The following is a 25,172-nucleotide window of genomic DNA, read 5'->3' as shown; positions in this document are numbered from 1 at the left end:
AATTATTTTAAACATACAAACATGTTGACAACACAACGTAATATATATTGGGAATATCGTCACATACTCAGAATTGAAACAGAATTCGTTTTTAACACTTGAAATGTAAATAGTTTTTTATTTTTTATTTTTGCAATAAAATTCGCGGCGTGCAAGGTGCCGCCATACGTACACCTACCGGCAGTTAAAAGGTTAAATACCATGTCATTCTATCAAGAAATAATAGTGAAAAACAATAATATTAGATACGGTCTAAATGAGTAAATTTCACAAAACTCATTTGATATTAATACGTAATGACTAATGATAGTAATATTATTAACCTGTCAATTTCTTCCCTCATACTTTTTCTGACTTGGATAAATTTTTCTTTTTGAATCGTAGAATCTCGCATAGAATCCCTGAAATTAAAAACATATTGAATCATTTTAATATTGCTTCTAATACCATTCGGCAATTAAATAGATTATATTATTACTTACCACAAATCGCAGGAAGTCACAGTCTAGGTGTACATTTCAGGGACAGTTTGCAAATGGGTATACTACAGTCATACACCCATCAATCCGCGGCACAATCAAAAGAATTACAGGCATAATTGATCGCACCATGGATTGATGTGTTTGCGACATCTCCTCATTCCCCAGCCTAATACATGCATTTCCAATCCGTCCTAAGATGTACACTTCTGCAACTTTTGCGATTTGTGATAACGTCTAGTCATTGTAATGTACGAAGAGCTTTAATGCCATATTTCGCTGAATAAATAAATTATATTTACGAATGATTAATATGTTTGATAATTAAAATCACTAAATAATTGGAAAAACAATGAAAAATACATTGACTTCCAAATTTAAAATATTTGGAAATAGTATCTATGTACTTAAATATTTATTCTAATTTTCTTTTAATTATATAGAGGTTTTTTCAGGTACCTATGTAAAATAAATTAACTATCAAAATATCAAATAAATGAGAGTAGTAATCGTATATTTTGTGTACCTACACACTACATACTACAATGTAATAATATAAAGGTATTTTGTGTTTTCGATCAGAAATTAATTATTGCAATCTGTCTGTCTACACTTCTGTGTCCCATTTTTCATTTATTTTTCATAAATAAATTGACTGCAAAAAAAATTACTGAAAAATTATGCTGCACTCGTAAATGAAAGCATTTCATTGAATATTTATTTGTTCCCACTCAAAAATAACGATACTAAACCACAATTAGTTTGTATTTACACAAAAACACATTATTTAACATCCCATAATAATATGATAGCGTAATGTCAGTGATGTATTACTGATTATTTTGTAACCAGTAAAGTAGTTTAAAAAATAGCCCATCATGGTAATACATACTAGAATTTCAAAAAGGTATTTTAAAGCCAATACAGACCTACAAACTTATCTGACAAATGAGATGGGGGAGCCACTGTCGAAAACTACCCAATCAAGACTCATAACTGGACAAAATCTGACATTCGAATAAAATTTTCAAAATGGCATAATATGGTTCGTAGTTTCATTTTTCAAGTTTATAGGTCTGTACCTTCCTTCCTTCCTTCCTTCCAGTTATAATTTGTAACAAAACACATTGAAACTAATGCCCTCAAAAATGTGAGCAGGGCTTTTTTCAGATGCTACGCATTTGTTTTTAAACCCTGTCCAATCCGAAGAAGATCAATATGAGGCAGTTTGGTTAATTTTGTGCAAAGTTTTCGATAGTCAAAAATGCATTGTGTAGTTGACTGATAACCATTCTTGTAAAGTGGCGGTGTGATAATTCAGTTTTAAGAGTCTGTTTTGAGTGATTTCCCAACTCTACTGGTTTGTCGCGTAATTTTGATTTTCTATGAATTTTGTATAAAAGTGCTAAAATCTTATAATATATTAGAAAACTTGGTATACTGGCAGTCCAAATAAGCCATACCCCTAAGTTTATTTTAGAAAAAAAGTCTTGGAAGTTGGTAATAATATTATATACCTCAGTAAGCCTTCTATGTGATGTTTATCTTTTCTCAGGACAGATATTTCCAGATCTTTTCTCGCGAGCTCATGAGCATAATGTAACATATGAGGCGGAGCAGATACTTCCTAAAATAAGACAAAGAATCATAAATTGTAATGGTAACCAAAATATGTATGCACAATAACCAATTATTTTAGGTGGTGAGGTTTAGTAATTAATTATTAAATATACCTACCTAGGTTCTCGCATTATTCATTATATACCAAGCTACTTATATTAATATGGTTTTTTAATGGGGAGAGGGAAATTTCATTACATATTGTTTAATCTCTCCCCAGTATGCGTATGATAATTCTAATGTATTTGAATTCATTGTAAAACAAAATTTGAATCGTGGCGACGGGATGGGACAGAGTGATCCCGATCAAATAGACACCATAACTTTCTTAATTTGTACATAGGTGTCACCAATTTAATTAATTATTTGATTACATCACAACCATCATTATGTTATTACATAATTTACAACAATTGCTTTATTTTACAAAAATAATAATAATAATAAATATATCTTTAAAATAGCGAAAACAATTGTGTTGATTGATATCAAATGTCGTAAAGTCCAAATATTGAAAAAAAAATACTTTTGATATACAATAGAGTATGCAAATCTGCATATCGACGTGCCCTAGAAAAACCATTATAAGTCTGAAAATAGCGTATTTAGTTTTTTTAGCTTTTTATAATATCATATTTTTTGTGCATGTCCTGTAAAAATTTCAGGTCTCTAGCATAAAAATTGACAAAGTTAGGTTTTAGACAATGGTGCTCTATATCTACATATCGCATCGACCAAATTTGTGTTCACATAAATATCCGAGGAGTATAGTCATATATCAATAAAAAGAGTGTACTGCGTTTTATTTTACGACTAAGAAGGTTGTTATACTTGATATAACAGTCTTTAACGGAGATCCAAATATACGGCATGGTTTATATTGACGTATCACATTAGTTTCGAAAAATATAATGGTTTATCTTCGGAAAATATTGGAATTTGCAGTACGTAAATGCATTTTTAGTTAAAAAGCTACTTACTAGTATTACACTAGTACTAGTGTTTGAATATGAAAATATTATATTATTGAATATAAAACAAACAAAATAGAAAAGAATTATTTTGTACTAATATAGGTAGGTACTTAAAAAAAATACTCAGTAATAGTGTTTAAATATTAATTTTGATTCATCAGCCAATTTCAATCCACCGCAAAATAAAGACTTCCACAAGCTTTCTTCGACTATTTTCGGTTAATTACTCTTCTACTTAGATCTCTTAGTCGACCAAAAAACAATGTTGTAGGTAATGTTTAAGTTTGAAATTATTATATTATTTGATATAAAACAAATATCCAATAGAAAACGATATGGATAGGTATATCATTATAATAATTCACTGTTTCAATTATTTAGATGAGTAAAAACTAGTATGTAATTTATAAATAAACTTAATTTAAATAAATACCCAGCAGAAAACGACATATTTTAATTAAATATTATTACCTATCACTAGAAAACATTTTTTTTTGCAATTAAAAACGTACCCACTTAAAATATCCCCCGCAGATTGGGGGTTTATATAAACAGGTTTTGTTCTTTCGAGAAATGGATGTCAGCCACTTGCTTAACCTATTAGGTATATTAGTGGCGAAGGGTGGAGGTAGACTATTCAAATCGGCCATAAATAGTGCACACTAAACTTTGTCAGTCATATATATTTGTTTTCATTTAACTAAGACTACACTTTACAAATGGTGTTGGTTAGTTTTTAAAATTCAATTAAACCCTGCGAAATCAAACCATAATAGATAATAGTCAAAAAATATTTGTATATCTATAAAATATCTAAAATTATGCCATTAAATCATACATAATTTTGGATATTTTATAGATAGAATAATATTTATTATCTATTATAGTTTGATTTAGGCAGGGCTTAATGAACCTAAAAATAATCAATAACAATATGTGTAATATGTATTTCTAATTCAAGGAAAACAAATAAGTATGAATGAAACATTGTGCACAATTTTGTCAGATCGCCCAAAATATACAAAAACTATTATGATTTGGTTTAGACAGGATTGAATTGATTTTAAAAAACTAATTAATACCATCTGTACATTGTAGTCTCAGTTTAATAAAAACAAATACGCATGACTAATAAAGTTTAATGTGCACTATTTATGTCAGATTATAACAGCCTACCTCCACCCTTCGCCACTGAGGTACATACTCCAAGCACAAATTGAAAAACAATATGTATCTATTTTTAGGACCCATGATTCGAACTCGGAACCCACGATGTTATAGGCCGATGTTTATACCTAAAATCTTATGTTTTAACTTCAAAACATTATTTTATTTTCGGTACAGCATGACACATTTTTATTAAATTAGTCTTGTAGATAGATAATAACAACTATGCAGTATTTTTATGTTTAAATTACAAAATATTTTATTATTTAAAAGAAAGGACTTATCTAGCTAGCAAATACAAGAGAGTTTATTTTATTATTCTTTTAGTAAAATTCTTACTAATTACGGAATAATATTTATGACTTAAGAAAGTGAAAAAAATCATTTTTATTACTCTTTCAAATGGTGAGAATAACCAAAAGGCTTACTAATTGATTTGTACACATTGGGACCAACTTAAGCTCATTGTAAAACTTAAATATGTCTGACGTGTTAATTTTATTTTTGAAATAATATAAAAGGGTATATATTATTATTACTTTGTACATTGAATATTTCTCGAAAACGAGCTCTGTGGATTATAAATTATTATTACATGTCGGTCACCTAAAAGAAAAGATTAGCCGGGTTTTTTGAAAACTTATATTATCTATTATTTTCCATAGAATTTTACCGAAAAACGTGTATGATAATAGTCAGTTTAGGAATCATTTATTGTTGTCTAGAATCTAGGTAAATAATATGTGTGAGATGGGATTAACATGTGGTATCCCCGGTAGGTATAATATCGAACAAAATATCAATTGGTTTTGAAATATCTAGTACCTACTCTCATATATACATACCTCGTATTAATTTATTGAATATGATTGTTTTAAAATATGAAAACTAGCATAAATAGTAATTACTATTTTATCTAAGTTAAATCGGTCGGAGTTATATAGATCGATCAAAATAGTAAGTTAAATAAAGTGCTATGAATGATAATTGATATTAAACGATGTTTTTTTGAGAAAGTATTTAATAAAACTCTACGTAATCGATTAGATTAGATAACAATATAATGTATCATTTAAATAAAATACTACTTAAAAGCCAACCGTTTAGAAAAATGCAGATTCGTACCACGATTATTTAAATTTTAAACTAAATATTACAATGTTGGGGAGGTACATATTTATTTTATCTTTCCAAATAAATTATTGCAATCATGACACCTCGTATTAATTAACATAACTGAGTTCAATTAAGACGTACTTATACTGATGTTTCATGATTTATGTTGACAATTAAATATAATTCAACTATGTTTACTAATCGGTAATTAAACTCATATCAACAATAAACATTAGAAAAACAAAACGAAAGTTAATATGATCACTGTATCAGTATTTATAAGTTTATAATTACAATTTTACAAGATCAATTACAGAAAGATATTATGTTGCAAAAATTGAATTGAAAAAAGAGAATAGAAGGTAGGTACTGAAAAGGTTATCACTCTTGTTATATAAGAACTACATAATGTTGTATCAATATTATTTTAGATAGGTAATTTACCTAATCGTAATTATAGAATGTGTATGTAATACAAGCCGAATTTAACTTCTGCTGATGAACAGTTTAATAATGCGATCTCATTTGATAACGAAAGTGAATTCAGCTATCTTTAAATAATAATTATAAGGTTGTAAATAACACTTTCCTTAGGTTTATTAGTAGTAAAATTTTTGAAAGTAATAAACCTACTTAAATATATATTTTCCAACATTTCGATGCATTGGTAGGTACATTTGTGCCAAATTGTTATGTATAATATTATATTCCACTAGTTATTTAATATTTTTGTATTGAACAATAATAATTATGTGTGTTCTAAAGTGATAATTACTAATTTAATTCACTCAGTATATCCTTTACGTAAACTATTAACGAACTAACAATGATTTATGTAATGAAATATATTATCTCTCTGGTTTTGATAATTGTATTGAATATTAATTAAATTAAAATTGTTCTAGCGATATACATGACCATTGACATTATATTGTTTTTTTCTATCTATTCTATATTTTTAATGAAAATTTTGTTACGAAGTAGGTATAAAAATAGATATCTTATTGATGGTGTAGTTAGAAGTGTTTTATACCAATTTCCTCACAACTTCTTTATTATTCCATTATAAACATTTTTCCTGAATGTTTATTATTTCGTAATGTACATATTCTGATTATTTATAAAAATATCAATAATAATTTGCAAAAAAATATAAAAAAAATCATACTTAAATACATTTCAATTATAAAAACTACGTATAAAAATATATATATATATCAATATGTCCCTATATTCCTTGTTAAGATTTTATAGACACGCTGTACTATTTCGAGTTAAATATTGCGCAATGTCAGTTTTTCCGTAAAAGAGCATTATAACTATAGTTGCAATTAATAAAATCGTATAGAGTAAGAAAAATGCGACATAAAACAAGGTTTCTATCTCAGAATATGAGTGTGTTATGCGGAGTCAGTAATCTATTTCATCCGCGCAAAAGCATGTTAAATAGAGTCGAAATATAAAGTGCGTAATATTATTCCAAATAAAAACGATTTTTGGACATTATCTCAGCTGTTAATTAATTAATCACCATTAAATTTTAATAGGAATATAGACCATAAAATGGTCTATCTGATTTACTTAACACTTTCAGCCCCGGCAGGTTTTTATAAATCTTACCCCTATTCCCGGACAAATTTGAGTGAAATTGGTTTTTTCTAGTAAATGATATAATCTTGGTTTATTGGCTTATTTGTGGGAATATTTAAATAAAACTTTCAGGAACAATCAAAAACAGTTTAATAATGACGAATAGTGTGATATTTCTGCCAGCAGATGCTTTTGTGAAGAGGAACATCACACTCTTTACACATGTACCGAGTCTCGCTCCTTTTTTTATTTTTGGCATATACCTTGCATAGCCTTGATGGATATGCCTTTTTCTACGTCGCTAGAATCGCCTGTAAGGTATGTCTGGACATGTCTTCAGATAACCTTACAGGCTAATCCAGCGCCACATGATGCCTCAGAGCTGGAGAAGACGAGACATCGGTACCAAAAACATTAAAGAAATTGAATACTCTACTAAAAAATCTTTAAATTCTAACTTACGACTAGGGTTACATTTTTAAAAAATCAATGAACAGACTGAGCGTCAACATTCACTTTTACACTTGGGTCAGCAGTAAACGGTCCAGGTGCTGGAGTGTAGTCTTCTGTTGACCACGGTTCAGTAACACTGGCACTAAACCTCACATTTCCTCCTCGGCTGCCTCTGGGACGACCGCCCCTACTTCCTTTTCCACGCCGTCCACCCGCTCGACCTCTGGTTTCTGTCCGAGATGGGCCAGGGAGTAGGTCCTCGGACGTGTCGACTCCTGACACCATACTGGTTTCATCTAGCACCTCTGTAATGCGGTTAATGAAACCGTTGAAGTCGTCCTCAAAGTTGCTCTAGTGGCCGGCGGTGAAATCGGTGATGTCTGCGACATCGGTGGTGGCATCCAGTAGAACATCTGAATCAGAGTCATATAATAACTCGAATGCATAATCCTGCTCAGAGTCGCCTGTTCCAAAGGCCTCCCATTTCAATGCGTGAAAATAGGCTGGAATCAAAACAAAATTCCACATTAGTAAACAGAATTTAATTCTTGGGAAACATGAGGCTTTATCAAAATGTTCGATTATCTTATATAAATTATATTTTGCGTATAAATTATTATCTTGTGACGTGGCTGATCAGTCAATTATCTGGATATCATAGGCAAATCGGTCGGTTTGGATTAGTTGTAAACAACAAAAAAATCGCCATTAGTAAATGAATTTTGAATGTTGGGAAAACACGTGGAATTAACTAAATACTCGTTCAAACACATATAATTGTATAGAATATTCATAATAATTCAATATTCTAGGCTTATAAAGTGATATATCGGCACATTATCAAGTATTTGGTAAATAATGCGAACATTCAAACTTTGCATTCGGAAATTTTGACAGTACAGTCTCGTGTACGAAGAAACACGTAAAATTAATTTAAATTGCCAGAAACCATCAATAAACATATAAAATATCATAGATAAATCCTTTTTTTTGCTTATTTATGTAATTTTTGTCCTCTGGAGGCAAATCGGTTGGTTTGGAACAGCTGTGAACAACAACAAAAATCGCCATTAGTCAAGAAATTTTGAATGTTGGAAAAACACGTAGAATTAACTAAATACTAGTTCAAACACATATAAATATATCGAATATTCATAATAATTCAATATTCTAAGCTTATAAAGTAATATATCGGCACATTATCAAAGGGATTGGTAAATAATGAGAACATTCAAACTTTGCATTCGGAAATTTTGACAGTAAAGTTACGTGCATCGTGCATGAAGAAACACGTAAAATTAATTTATATTGCCAGAAACAATAAATAATTTTATAAAATATCATAGATAAATTATTTCTCTTACCTTATTGAATCCATTTATTGCTTATTACTGTAATTTTCGTCTTCAAAATCAGTACGTAATTCGGTAAAGTCACACGAGAGAATGATCAAAAATGGCGTCTCACAATAATAAAATTGTGATTTTTATTTAATAATATCACAGAAGGTAAAACAGATATCGATATTTTATCTATACCAGTCGGTACTGAATTTTATAATCTAACAGGATATGTCAAATTTTTTCGTTGGAAATACATAGATGTCACAGTAAACATATTTATTTAAAAACGCGCAACAAAACGAGGATCCTCGCGCGCGGTACTCAGCGTAATTATTGATATAACGAGGATTCTCGTTTGCGGTACCGAGCGTGTTAAATAAAATAAGAAAAAACTCACTCATTTTATATGATGAATTTAATAGCATAAATATTTTAGTTTTTTCGCTCTCCTGAACATTTATGATTTTAGACTTACACCGGTTTTTCCTGGGGCCGTCGATATGATGGTATACTGCAAACCCCCAAAAGTCCACTGCTTATGTATGAAATCACGTATAGAAAGATCAATATTTTTTCAAACCACCTTAAGTCCACAAGCGTACTTTTATCTATCTCCATAAAGTCCCTATCGACCAATCACTGACAAGCTAGCACGCTGTCATGGGCGCCATTGTTCTACTTTCAAGCTAAAGGTGAACAACAGCTTTTATCATTTTGCTTAATTTCTGAACAATTATTTCATAAAATGGATATAGAAAAGGAAGTTATGGATCCAGACAAAACCAGAAATAGGTCGAACACCGAAGCTAAGAAGAAAAAAGCCACCGAGACACAGAAATTTTGAGTTTACTTGATACTGAGGTCATTTATGATGTTACAGTTTGTTGTAACTTGTGAGACAGGGCTGTATTGAAGCAAAGAGTGATTCCGTTCAATTCACTCTGAGCATGCATTTTCAACCCCACCACCATCAATATATCAATACGTTAGAAGATGAACCACGGAAGTCACGTTTGGACTTTTTTTCAGGAGAGTGATTTTAGTGTAGGTTAAATGTTTGAAACTCTATAACTTTTTAAAGAACTATAGTAATTAGGGTCTGTAAACGGTATTATTCATAATTAAATTTATTTTTGACCATAGTATAGATAGAAATATCAAATTATTTATAATTAATAAATTAATGGACTTCCGTGTTTTATGTTCTAACACATAATGTAGAAGTACCACTAAGCAATACTTCACCTATAGATAATACACGGAAGTCCATATAGGTATAAATTATTTTTATTTCCTGTACATCATATTATTAATAATAATTTTATTATAAATACACAAAATATTTCAGTAAGTCTAAATATGAAAAGGAACATAAGTACAAGATTATTTGAAATTTATTATTGCTATAGAAAAAAATCAACGCAATGAGAATTATTCCGGGCCATTCTCCGGGACATTAGCTGATGAGGAATTATGTGGAATTCTATCATAAAATTCTTGAAATTCTGGAGATATCCATTGTTTCATAGTTTGAAGATCTTAACCGGACACGGTGGTTTTGCCTCGAAGCTCTTGGCCTAATAGAATCTCCGACTTGCTTATGTGCCGAATTGCAGGATGCCGATCACATCCTCTGAGAGTGTCCCCATATTATGTCGGTTGAAAGGGAAGAGCTTCTCAAGTCGGTTCGACCCTCAGTTGGACCAGTCGGCCATTGCGACTTGGTATCTACGGGGTAATATTTGTCAGCTTTTAAAAAGTTTGCGGCGTTTTACGGCGAGCGAAAAGGTCGAAGGTCCACAGTTTGGAAATCTTCATTGGAGAATTTCGCCTTATAACGTAGATAACCAGCGCCATCTTAAGATATAAATAAAAAAGAAAAAAAAAGGTGTGCCATCAATTTTCTTTTTTTGAGCCACAAAAGGAGCTGAAGATGATGCATACAAAGAGCAATAATTGTTTATATCATTTAACTCCATGTTAATAACTTTAAAAGGCTTGTTTCTTTTACATGCCCCTACAAACTGCACCCAATCCCATGGAGTAACAATCTGCATACCGTTCGGCATCTTTTTTGACGTTCTGTTATAGTGGTCAGTGTCTATCTCCATGTGTGTATGGCCTCGTAATAGGAATTTGTGATTTATGATTTTCAGCGTAGGAATGGTTTTCAGAAACCAGGTATATGAAAAAACAATCATGATATTCCTATTTTGCCCAGGGCAATTAATTATCATACCAAATCGTCAGCTGTTCAATATTTGCTAAAAAATTGCTAGGCGCCCATTTCATCAAGCAGCAGCCGATCTTATTGTCACCCCTTCCACTTTTTATTTCATCCACATCAGTGTTGTGTCTCACTCACCACTTGCATCATCGTAAATTGTAAAATTCGGAGTCCACAATTTTCTCAGATGGAAACTATATGGAGTAGGTAAACACTTCTCCAAATCAACCATTATTACTTTCATACTGGTAATTTTTTCTGTTGCAAGAGTTTTATCAATATTATTTAACTGCAGCTGCTTCCTGTATGTGGTCTTCCAAAAGGTGTCTTTAAATTTATTTTTCTTCAAAAGAAATATTGACATCTTTAAGACTCATCTTAGGGCTATCTCAGGCGTCACAGGTATCATTGCTTGGCAAATCAAACCCGAATTAAATTTTTATTTAATTTAATTGAAAATCCATTTTGAATAGCTATATGGCGATAGAGCCACAATTTTGGGTTCATTCATGTGGTTATATTCTTTGAAGAATAAATCAAACATTTTTACTTATTCATACATACTTATTCATGTAAAACTAGCTGTATCACCCGGCGCTGCCCGGGAGTTACGTATAGTGCAAGGGATTGAATTTAAAAAAGTAAAAAAATATTATATTTTAGATTTTAATTTTTTTGTACATTTATTGCATTTAAATATCTAAAAAAGTAGCACAAATTCTATTTATTATTATAAAACTGTCCCCGGGGTGCAACGGGTTAAAACTGAAATTCGAGACCCCGACCACGCACTCCGGCTCTAATGTGTCCCCGGGGTGCAATGGGTTAAAACTGAAATTCGGGACTCCGACCACGCACGCCGGCTCTGATGCCACTACATACAATTATTGTCCGTGAGTGAAGCATTCCGATCTACGCGTAACTCGTCGCCCGCGCCAACCTGGCGGATATTAATTTTTCTAATCTAACTTTGCCATTTGACCTCCGATCAAGCTGAAATAAACGCCAATATTTTTTAAATGTACACATTCTGGCGACATTTTCAATAAAAAATGGGGGTTGCAGCATTAACTTCTTAGTTTCAAGACCTTGTACGCGGCGACTTTTTTTCCGCAAAAACCGTAAAACTGTCTCCGGGGTGCAACGGGTTAAATCTGAAATTTGAGACCCCAACCACGCACTCCGGCTCGTCAGCCCCCGTCTACGGTCCAAATTTTGTCGAAATCCGACTGCGCGTGTGGATTTTTACAAAGAAAAACGAAAATTATAGTATAGATATTATGTACCTACCTAACGTTTGTTGGACTTCCGTGTTTATGGAATTATTATAATGGTTTATTAACATTCTTCTTAGAGCATAAACATCGTAAAAAGGACACCCGTTGTTTATGCACTAAAGCGAATTGGACTTCAGTGATTTTTTAATTAGCTATATCGGTTAATTTACTACTTATGGACTTCAGTGTTTCATTCATTTGTGTAATGAAATAAAAGAAAATCTTCTGCATATTTAACTCAGAAACGGTAAAAACTGGACTTCCGTGGTTAATCCTCTAATGTACAGATATACTAAACTCAGCATTAAACATATTAAATTCTAATGGATTTAAGTTTTGTACTATGTTCTGTGTACTATATTCTATTTGAGTCATTTTTTGCGATCCGGTTTTCGCCTTTCGGCATCTTCAGGCACTCAAATTAAATACACACTGACAACGAATATAGTTAATTCTCACTTAACAGTAAATTATATATATAAGTATGTAGGTAAAAACTTTATCACCTACCCATTATGTCAAGGGTCACAATAAAAAATATAACAAACAAATTATGAATACCTAGTTGAAGTGTGGCAGTATGAAAAAAAAAATTTACCACAAATTATCTGACAAATACATATGTACATAGTCGCATCTCATAAAAAATATAGGCGATTTGATTTGTGCCTCAAGACTTTTTCAGAATTATTCTGACTATTAGGAAAATTATGACACATGTTTCAGTGGTCATTACGACGACAGCATTCGAAAACGTATTTTACTTTAAATTTTCTACCAATTTACTATTTGTAACATAAACCACTTAAGTTCGATAATAAACCATGAAAAATAATATTATTTTGTTTTATTGATATATAGACATACTCCTGGATACCTTTGAAAATAACAAAACATGGCCGCCCAGATACATAACAAACTGTATTAAGTCCCATGCATATTTTATCAAACTGTATTAAACTGCTAACTAAGCCAAAGTCCAAAATAAAAACATTTTTTATAAATGTTGCACTGAAGGAATACCTTCAGGACTTCCTTGTAGCCATCATGGGTATTAGATTCAATTATCTTACAATATCTCACAAGTTACAACCATTTTTATTACAAGACATGATAAAACTGCATTTTTCTCAGTTTGACATTCAGTGGACTTTACGACGTTTGATATCAGTCAACACAATTATGACATGATAGGTATATAGGGATGGTCTCTGCGAACCTGTAAGGTAGAGCTGCCCCTGACAGCACACTGCCATGTTCATTGTTTTTAGAAACAATGTATTCAATGCTGCGAACAAACAATATAAACTTTCTATCACCTGGTTACCAATTCAACCATTCGGTGTGTTATAGAGTTCAATAAGCTTTGTTTTGATTTGTCCAAACTGTTTCTTAGTTCCGGCGTAAAGTGTTTTGGTTGCATATTGCATAAGAGTGACATAATTTGATTCATAGCTCTCGACTATGATTTTCTAAATAAAATATGTACCTGAAGTGACCCATTAATATCGTGATGTCTAGAATTGTTTTCTGTTTTCAGCTCCCCATCCTTCTCATGCCGAGCACGGATTTCCTCTTCTCGTTCCCCCAATAAGGTTGCATACCTTTCTCTTTGGCTTTGTAATTGTTGTTCAAGGGAAATTATTCTGCTCTTGTATTCTGACAATTCTTCTTTATGGGTTATTTGCTCATGTTTCAATAGCTACAAAATACAAAAAAACCTTTAAGTAACTATATAATTAATCTTATTTATATGAAAATCATTTTTATGGGATCAGTTTAACACAAAAATGAGTTATAATAAAGAAATACGAAATTCCCTCATTTAGACATAATAATAATATTACTAGATAAAGCACCCGGTTTCGCATGAGTTCGCTTCAATTAATTCGAAGTCGAAGGGACAGAATATCAAAAATAAATTTGAATTACGATATACAAAATTTTATGACAAAAACATAGTAAAACTTGGTTTACTACAAACGATTCACGGCGAATTTCGAATCAAACGTGTCCTTATTAATGGGGTTTTACTGTACTTATAGATAATATGATGGAAAAGTATTTACAGAATTATAATCCAGAAAAATATCAAAAAAAGTAAAAATGGACATTGTCGACTTTGAAACTAAGTCTCATTATTTGATATAAATAAAAAGGGATTTCAAATAACAAATATTTTTATATTCTAGAAAAATCTATGTTTTATAAATTAAGTAAAAAAAACATTAAAATTATGAATTTAATGAACATACATAACTTGAAAACACCAAAGATATATAATAAAAAATAAAAATCACATTTGAATAAATGCTATGCTAATGCTAATGCGATGCTCGGCGGGATTTGAACCTGTATATCCATCGGCATCTTACCAATATGCTTTAACCAATTAAACTACGAGCATCCTACCTAATTGCGATAATTTAAACTAGTAGGTCCTACACGAAATGCTTATCAGATTGCGTTATTATTGACTATCGGTTTTTGTGTTTTAAATCCGACGTCCGGCTCTCGCCAAATATTTAGTTATAACGTCTACTTGAACTTGCCAACTATTTTTAATAAACCATTTCTTTTATTCAACGAAACAGGCTACATTCGTGTCACATTATAACATGTGCTTAGTATCCCATTACAATAAGAGTAAAAACAAAATAGCCACTTACATCCTGTTGTTCAGTCAGTTTTAATTCACATTCCTTCTCAGTTTCCTCCATCTGTTGATTCAAGATCTCTACTTTATCTTGCAACGTTTTAATATGAGATCTCAGTCTTTCCAATTCATTTCTATTATTAACATGTTGCTGATATGACGTATCGGTATTGGAATTATTATTCTGAACGAATTGTCGTTTATAAAGTTCATATTCCGTTCGGAGAGCGGCTAATTCTGCTCTATACATTGAGTGAACGTTCTGAGCACTCGACCCACTGATATTGAAAATACTCCAAATATCAACGGGGTTACCCATGGTCTCGTTTATGACAATAAGATCTTTTTTAAGAGTGTGTATTTTGTCTATGAGCTCCTGAATGTAAGACATGCCTGATGATTCATTGCTTTTGAACTCTGCGGAACGACTGTCAGATTTATCTGAAAATAGATAAAATACAACAAATAAAGTAGTCATTATGTCGAGTGCTACAAGCCAAATACAAAAATGTTGAAAACTTACTATGAACCCTGTGCACAGTTGACAGTTTACCAAACAACATATAACATGGCAACGTCGGTATCAGTGATCAAAATTACTCCTATTTTTTAAATTCCGATTATCAATATATTATTATTAAAATATTTTTTAATTGACAAAGTATGAAAACTACACAATATAAATTAATAGTAAATATAAAGAATAGCAGTCGACACTCTCATTTAAATATCATGGGAGATGGCACTCCGCAAAGAGACCTCGGGAGTGGCTGGGACTCACGACTGTACTTAGTTAAAACAAAATGCCGCCTAGTTGACGCTTGCAATCTGATGGTGCTACTTTATGGTAGCGAGCCATGGCACCTTACGAAGGCTCAGAGCAGCCGTATACTGAGCTTCAAGTACAAATGTTTGTAGCAGATACCGGCAGTGCAGTAGTATAACTTTAGGAATAATGAGGAGATAAGAATGCAGACCAAGTAGCCTCAGGAAAGACGCTAAATACCATCCAAAGAATGTATACGGCGAAGCTATGGGATCCTGACATGACCTGGGAAGATGCAAGAATACTGGTGAGCAAAAGGATTTTTGAAGGTACCGTATGATGTTCATATACTCCAAGGGGTGAACATAATCGAAGAGAAGAAGATAAATTAGGGTGCCTAAATAGAGATATTGAAGATGTCAATAGATGAACTATTCAAAAAAGAATGAATTCACAGTACGTATTAAGGAATGAATTAAAAATAATTTATACAAAAAACTTGAAATTGTCCTGATGTTAGTGTGGACATAATAATTATCTCTAAAAAAAATGCTGTAGATAATAGATTCAGTGGGTATAACAAGTTTGAAGTACCTCGTAAGATTTCTTCCACAGACGTTCTACTCGGCCGCCTAGCAGGCTCGTCAGACTGTTTATCTATTACAATGTTCTTGCTTATGTTATCGCGGAGCTGCTGTATTACATCCCGATCGTGTCTTCTCTGCCTGTCATATTCGCCGACTGTTTCGGACAACTCTGCAAGTCTGGCCTCCAGGGTGGCCACTCTCTCTTCTTGGCTCGCACACATTCTTTTTGCTGTCTCTTCAGCCTTTTTGGCTTTGATGCGCTCCTACAAATATGACATTTATTCGTTTAATCATCATTATAAATAAATTTTGATTCTCCCAGCTAATAAAAAATAAGTATTCCTAATACATAAATAAAAAAAATTATCAAATACATCTTTTTTAAACAGAAACAACACTAACTGTAACTTAACCGAATATATCCTTGCAGTTTTTTTATTCGTAATAGATTGATAACTACATATTTGACAATTGGAACATTGTCAAGGAACATGGAACAATATAATAATATGGATACTACCTGTTAGGGTATTAATTTTATAGTTTTAAATTAATATTATTTTAATGGTTTTGAGCAAGGCTTCGAACCGGAACTGAACTGGAAACCGAAAACTGGAAAAACTGTTATTTTTGTTGGAATGAAAACTGGAACCGAATCGAAAAAAAAATATTGGTTTTTTCAGTTTGATGCATGTTCAAACATGCGCGTTAACATGATCTTACTCCCCACTTCAGTTGTCGTAAATATATTATTTTTCATTTGAAATATTATGTGTATCAAATATGCAAAGAAATAAATCACGACCGTGTGACGCATCTTGACATAATTCTCATAATTTAATTATTTTAAAAATTTATGGCTACGGCCATGCGGTGCAGCATAAATAACCATTGGTTTCAGAACGTGGCGCCGGGCTATCATATAAGTACCATAAAATGTTCTAAATTATGGTAGAAAATAAATTTTTAATACAAATAAAAACATTTAAAAATTAATCACTTGGAGCTGAACCAAAAATCGAAAGCCGGAAAAACAGTTATTTTTTTCAGAACGAAAACTGCAACCGAACCAATATGTATTTTTACTTGAACCGGAACGAAAACCGAAATGAAAAAAATAATGATTCAAAGCCCTGGTTTTGAGATATTTTTGTTAATTAGTTAATTGAGGTTTGATGGATTATAATGGAGTTCAATCAATAGATTATTTTCTTTCAACTAATAAATCCATAAATAAATGAAACCAATTGAATCTAATAATCAAGTAGATGTATAAAAGAATTGAAGTGTAAATTAATATATACTTGAGAACATACAATTTAACTTGGTGACCGCGGAGCATTTAATTACTATTTAATTACAACATTTAAATAACATGGTAATTTTATCGAATGGCCAATTAATGAGGGCACAACAGGGTGTGTCGTCCGCGTGGAAAGAATTAAATTTATTAGATCTATATGGTGGTCATGCGTGAGTGATTATCAAGAATATTATTACGCGAAGAGAATTTAAAGAATCCACATACATCATGCGTAAACATAATTTTTGTTGATTGTCTGGCATTTTTAATTACATTTTATATACACTCATATGTTTTCCGATTGAATTGAACATAATTTTAAAGAACTCTACCGTTTTAGGGATATCGAATGTTGTAAATCGACATTTCTTTACTATTCCAAATATTTTTTGTAGCTTAGAAAAATAAATTAATTACCAACAAATTTAATGGTACTGTTATCTATTTAATGTTTATTTAGATATATTATTGTTTAATGTGCATAATAGTTTTATGTTCTCTCACAGTGCATTTTTCTATGTTGTGCTATTTCTAATACTATATTCTTACCTTTTTTCCAAACATTGTAGGTACTTATATAAAAAAACACATTTCATATTTTTAACCAAAACATTAATTCCAATCTCATAATCTCTTCGTCTTCTTCCATACATTTTCCTCTCCATAATTGATTATCAAATTTCTTTCCAGATAAAGTTTATAAATATCTGCATATCAATGGATGATCCCACTTGCACGGGATTTCTCGAAATATTATACGATATTTTGATTTACTTTCTCCGTAAGCCCCTTCACAATTCTTATTCTGTGAGTATATTATGTAGGATTTAGCAGCATGGCGATTTTGTTAGTTGTATTTTATAACATTTGATAGCAGTGGTGAAGACTCCATACTAGGTTATTATTTAAAGCTTCTTAAGAAAAATTATTTTTAATTGCCTATTAACGAATTTAAATAATCACTTTCTTTGCCTAACCAGAACGACACTAATAAGTAACAACGGGTTATGGCACTGATAGTTTAATACAATCTAAAAAGGCTGCAAATAGTTTCACGCATACAACACATACATACGATTATACGTATTGTTAAAAATACACAGGATGTCAAAACCAGTGACATACTATCACATGACCTTTGACTGTAGGTATTTAAGCATAACGAGCCCTCCGGTGCTTACAGTGATGTATTCTACATTCATTTAGGTGTGCTGGACTCGATGCCAAATAGTCTCGTTGTCAAAATGCCCAACTATCGTGACTAGAATATTCTAGCTTACTGTTTTTTAACATTTATTTTAGTGCCTATTGTCTTTTTTCGTGTATGATATCTATTATAAAAAGGTAAAAAATATAATATTTTATATTCAGCAAAATACTGAAGATAAGCCAAATTCAAATTCAAGTCCTGTCCCACAGTCTATCTACCTTCGCCGCTTCTTGATATTAATGAAATTGAGGAATATAATAATAATTGCATAATATAAATACTATACTGGAAATTACCTCTCTTAATACGACAGTGTGACTTTGCTTCATCTGAGATATTTCATCTTGCAGCTGGACAAGCATGTGTGGTGTTTGTAATGTTCTTGCTTCCGCTCTGTTGAGCTTCCTTTGTGTAGCCTCCAATTCATTTGTCAAATCCCTAAACCTCTTTTCCAACTCCAAATTTCCTGTTAATAAATCAACATTCAATTAGGCGATTCTTTATTTCTAAATATAAAATACTCTTGGTTCTAATCTGTCTTTCCCTCTTAGACTAATAAGAAGTAGGAATACGGATCAACAAAAACACAGATAATCTGAACTATCAATTTTTATAATACTATAATATATTTATAGCGCAGATTATTATTTTATTGTTTAATATGCGTATCATTTATTAAGAAACCTGTGATTTTTTAATGATTTTCGAATATCAGTAGAAAGCCTTGTTTATTTCATGCATGGTTAACCCGCACCCGGACAATTGCAAGTGGTGGAGGTAGGCTGTTAAGATCAGACATATATAGTACACACTAAACTTTGTCAGTCATATTTATTTGTTTTCATTGAACTAAGAATACAAATTGCAGACGGTGCTGGTTAGTTTTTAAAATTCATTTAAACCTTCCGTAAACTGAGCCATAACATATAATAGTCAAAAAATATTAGTCTATCTATAAAATATCTAAAATGAAGCCATTAAATCATCTGCAATTCGTAGTCTTAGTTCAACGATATAATAATATGTATGACTGAAAAAGTTTAGTGAGCACTGTTTATCAATACATTAACAATAATAAATTATTGCAAATGATTTATATGCTGTGTCATAAACAACATAATATAACATATAACGTGAAGCGTGGCTATTTCGAGAACTACAATACTGACAATCATTTCATAATATATCGCAGCGCCATGACGGCACGGCGGCCATGATACTTATAATTTTCGCACTCGAAGTTAATGATATTGAATAATTCCCCAATGTGTTTTTCTTTATATTCTATTTAAACGCAAATTCTACGGGAAAAAGCTCCTAAGCAGACCATTTTCTTTGCCCAACCCATTTGGTCCTTACTTGGATCAAACATACATTTAAAAAACAATAATACTATGTAAACTTTTCAGGTGCGGGATTCGAACCTGTGACACATGGCACCTCCCACTATGCTACTGTGGAATCATACAGGATTGTAACTGTTGATATATTTATAATTTCTAACATACTATTTTCTAGAAACATGATGACATAACATAATTATTTTTCTTGGTATCGCTACAAATACAAAATAAAAATTATTATTCTGCTTATTGCTGAAGAAGAATATAATGAATCTATTAGTTTTTTTAATTATATTGAATGTTCTAAATAAAATAATAAATGTGTTACATTATTACTATGCTTGTTTGATATACTTATATTATACTACATGTTATATTTACCGGAGCTGTCTGTAATGATGAATTTATCCTCGAGTTTCTCCTTTGACCTCCTTTCTGCATTCAATTTGACTTGGTAATCTCTATAATAAATCATAGTAATTTAGATATAGACAATCAGCATAAGACCGATATAATAAAGAGTATATATTATATTACTAGTTCATGGACAACATAATTTCATTATGCTAGTAGCAATGCTTATTCCAATATAAAAATATCATTAGTGAATCAAATGTTTTACCAATAATTGCTTCTTTTCTATGTCATAACTTTTATCATAGAATGACACAAAATAAACACATATTAAATAATGATTTCAGATATCATATTTACATACCTACCTAATTTAAATGAAATTATCTATTACAGATTTCTTCTTATTCAAAACATGATTCACTAATGTTGTGTATTTTTAATTGTAAAATTGGTTTACGAATATAAAGTAGTATGTAGCTGTTTTGATTTAGTAAAAATAATATGTATATTAGTGTGGTATAAAGTTTTGAATTGTCAAAACTTGAAGCCTTATAACCACAAATATCTATTGAATAAAATTTATTGTAATCCTTTTAAATGATTAAGACATCATGAATTTGACCGAATTACACATTATTTCAATCTTAGATTTAGTTATCAAATTTTCTAAATATTTTTAAACTAGGGACCTAATAAATGAAAGTGGTAGTGATATTATAATACTATTTACAACTTTATTTCTGATATATAGACGAATAATAACATTATATTTTCGTTAATTACATAACTTTGAAAAAGATTTTCTATTTGACATTGAATGTATATTCCCCGTTCCTCCCTGACTGGTCAAGGATGTTCACGCTCACTTGCAGGCAAGGAGTTGCTGGGAAGTAATTCCACATTGAATTATATCAACAATATATCCCTAAAAACTCTTTTCTTGTGCTGGAAAAAATATTCAACCTATTATAATAAAATAATCTCTCTCTTCTTGGTCGTGCACTCATGGCTGAGGATCGTGACCACATTTAAATTTCGCCATCCTTTGAGCGACCAAGACTTTCCATCCTTCTCGATCTTCCGCTTCTCTCAGGGTAGACTGGATGGTGCCCCCAGTCAGCTCTTTCACTTGGTCGCTCTATCGCGCAGACGCTCTTCCTCTGCTTCGCCTTCCCTGGAGGCTACCCAAAACTACCAATCTCTCCAGGTTATCCGGTCCACGCCTGACAATACAGGTGGACCTCGACTTACGAACGTTCGACTTTCGCACAATTCGCTATTTCGCACATTTCAAAAAAAATCGTTTTTTAAAACGTCGCGCTGGCCGTGGGGTTAAGATATCCCCTTCTCGCTCGCTCACAAGCAAGTGCATTTCTTGCTTCACTTGCATCCTGCTCGCACCCGTCACTTTGCTTGTGAGCTAGCTAGGATAGGTTTAGTCTTGCGCAGGCAGTGTTGCCATGTCTACTGAAATTTCAGTAGATCTACTGATATTTTTTGATATTTTTGGCAATATACTGAATCTACTGATATTTTATGAAATCTACTGATATTTCTTCATTCCACAAAATTCCCACCATCCGGGAGAAAAACGAGTCGTCTTTGAAAATTTGGGAACCTGCGGCCCGCGGCGAAATATTTCTCCTAAAAAAAACAAGCCGACTATGAAATTTTGACTTGGCAACACTGTGCGCAGGAGCGCGTGCGGGCGTGTCATGTTGTGCGTTTTGCTAATTTTCTTCATTTGAAATATTTCACCCTAAAAATTTATAAACATGAGTGAGAAACGGAAAAAAACTGCAGTGTTGATACGAACAAAAAGAAATCAAGGACTTATAAACTTCACATGACGTTCTGATTGCGGTGAATCTTTTGCTTCAATCGGATGTTCGTATGATACAAACAGGTCTACTACGATATGTTCAATTTTGAAAAATAAAAATAAACTTAAGGAATACGTTCAAAATTGTGGAAATTTATTATCTTTAAAGGTTGTTTCCAAAAGACACGGCATAGTTATGGATGAAATGGAAAAATATTTGTCATCATGGATCGACGACCAACATCAAAAAGATATCCCTCTGAATATTTCAATTATTCAAGCGAAGGCTCTTAGTTTGTACAAAGATTGGAAGGCTAGAAAAAGAAGATTCTAACACGATTTTTCAAGCAAGTAACGGTTGGTTTATATTAAATTCACTGGAGAATCGGCTGATGCGGATAAAGATGCTGCAAAAGAATTTATTTCCTCATTATCCAAAATTATTGAAGATAGAGAATATTCCTCTAGCCAAATATATAATGTAGATGACACAGGTTTATTTTGGAAAAAATGCCTAGTCGTACATTCTTATCTAAGGAAGAATCAGTTGCCCCTGGGCATAAACCTTCTAAAAACCGATTGACATTGCTTCTTGGTGGAAACTTGGCTGGTGATTTAAAATTGATGCCAATGTTAATTTATCAACCAGAAAATCCCAGAGCATTGAAAGGGAAGGATAAAGAATTGCTTCCAGTAATCAAATAAAAAAGCCTTGGTTTACTGCGTTAATATTAAAAGATTGGTTCACTTTACATTTCGTGCCAGCAGTTAAGCAATATTGTAAAGTTAATGATTTACCATTTAAAATATTTTATTTAAAATAAGAAGAAGAAGAATAAACACCCGCATACCCCACTTAAACATGTGTCTTAAACATCTTATATTTACTTGATAAATAAATATTTCAAAATACACACAATTTTTTTTTTTTTACTTCCCTCTACTTTCGAACATTCAACATTCGCACACCTTTTCAGGAACCAATTATGTGCGAAAATCGAGGTCCTCCTGTATGTCCAAAAAACTGCATAATTCTTCTCAGACATATCGTCGAGAGCCGATAATAAAAATAATATGACAACATAAAAAAATAATACGGTACTTAATTTTTACTTTCCTACAGTTTTATTATTTTCACACGTGACACACTGTGATTTCTTGTATTAGTTATTTTTTCAATGGAAGACCACTGAAGGATACGGCTAAATAAAAAGATTGTTGGCGGCTTACTTTATCGTGAGTGAGTGTTCAGCTTGCTTCCTTTCAGTTTCTTGAATTTCAAAAGCAAGCTTAGCTCTCACATTGTCCAATTCGCTTTGTCTTTCTCTCGAAAGGATGTCCAACTGCTCTTGCAGATCTCGTACGATCTTGTCATGCTGCAATAAATTACGAAACATGTTTATGTTGACATGGACCATCATGATACAGAACAGCAGCTAACTTATTCCCACCAAATCAGATACATGAACCCTTTTGGAAGAAAACCGAGGGCCACTGGTTAAGAAAGAAGGCAAGTACCATGTCTACCCGAGCCCAAATGAGTTCAAACGAAAATATATCTCGAAACTCTCAGCATGACTTCAATATTCTAGCTTTCTTCAATGTAACACTCAGCCGAGATTTAAAAGGGGGCCTCACAACAGATCAAACCGGTCATATATTATATAATTATGAAATTATACTGAAATCTTAAAAAGACATGTATTTATCACAAATTGAGTATAAAATATTACACAAAGAATAACAAAATCCCTGCAACTATATTACATTAAAAGAGTCTATAACATAAGCACACAAACGGTACAAAAGTATTTTTACACAAAAATAAGCCAATGATATTATATTATTATGTGTCACCAACGTCATCTTCAATAATGATTTGATAGGGAATACATACATTGTTCTTTTTATTAGGTATGTTGGTACCAATGACATATTAAATGGACGACTCACTTCATACCCGGCGCGCACGAGAAATTGTGGATGAAAGTCATTCACAGATGTATAGGTAGATGTCACGTGACCATTGACGTATCCGTTTCCATTATGCGATACAAGCTTCGAGAATTTATAGAAATATAACCTTTATTGTAATGGCGTATTAGTGTCATGACTCATTGCAGTAGAAACAGATTCTCGGTTACTTACGACTTCTCGGAGATTAGACGCAAGTGAGCCCAGCGAATCATAGGCGACTTACTGTCCAATGGTTCCTGTCATTCAATTGCATTGCATAAACATTCATCAATATCTTAAAATGGCATTTTATAAATAATAAATAATACTAACACATGCAAAGTGATATCCCATCTTTCTTGGAGTGTTTAGTAGATTTTTTACAATTTTTAACTAGGCACATTGGCATTTTGTAACACAATAATAACGGTGGAGTCGAAACCTGACAGTCAGAAATTTTGTATGGGCAGACCCAGCGGTGTCGCCAGACCGCTTGCAAGCAGAATGTTCATTTGAGCGTAGGATACCGATATTAAAATATGAATTTCGCCATCCGGCAGACCCGACACAAAGTGAGTGTCATTTTATTTTCTAGATGCTTCGTCCATATTAATGTCATTGGTTGGTACATAGTTGGATTTTATGGTTTTTATTTTATATCATGGAGGTCCTCAAAATCAGACTTCCATGTCCCTACAGCTGACACTGGTCACACTAAGCAAGGATTTAAAGGTTGTGCGTCAGAGATGTCGACAGCTGTTAGGGGTAAGTATATAGACATCATCAGAACATTCAGTGTTAACCAAATTTAATGTAATATGCCACAATATTATACAGAAAAATGGTAAGTAAACATCTCAAACAGTGCGGCTCATTTTTTTTTTAATTGGGTCTACAATTAATTGTCGATCTTGGCCGCTTCACGA

The 25,172-nt window shown here is 32.0% G+C and overlaps 1 protein-coding gene across 1 annotated transcript in view; it reads right to left on the bottom strand.

Moving 5' to 3' along the window:
* The window catches only part of GCC88 (GRIP and coiled-coil domain containing 88 kDa), a 32,041-nt gene that overhangs the window by 4,226 nt on the left and 2,643 nt on the right, over positions 1-25,172 (bottom strand). The window contains exons 4-11 of the mRNA XM_085960036.1: positions 23,521-23,666; positions 20,493-20,572; positions 19,065-19,234; positions 16,263-16,518; positions 14,916-15,343; positions 13,736-13,948; positions 1,997-2,106; positions 324-401 (exon numbers count right to left, since the gene is read on the bottom strand). Coding sequence (XP_085816162.1) covers positions 324-401; positions 1,997-2,106; positions 13,736-13,948; positions 14,916-15,343; positions 16,263-16,518; positions 19,065-19,234; positions 20,493-20,572; positions 23,521-23,666 — 1,481 coding nt within the window. The remainder of the gene's footprint in view (positions 1-323; positions 402-1,996; positions 2,107-13,735; positions 13,949-14,915; positions 15,344-16,262; positions 16,519-19,064; positions 19,235-20,492; positions 20,573-23,520; positions 23,667-25,172) is intronic.

Source organism: Rhyacophila brunnea, unplaced genomic scaffold (genome assembly GCF_057557595.1).
Source record: "Rhyacophila brunnea isolate RB1 unplaced genomic scaffold, BYU_Rbru_1.0 scaffold_11, whole genome shotgun sequence".
NCBI lineage: Eukaryota > Metazoa > Arthropoda > Insecta > Trichoptera > Rhyacophilidae > Rhyacophila > Rhyacophila brunnea.
Note: the sequence above shows the minus strand (reverse complement) of the source record. Positions and strands in the feature narration are given on the sequence as shown.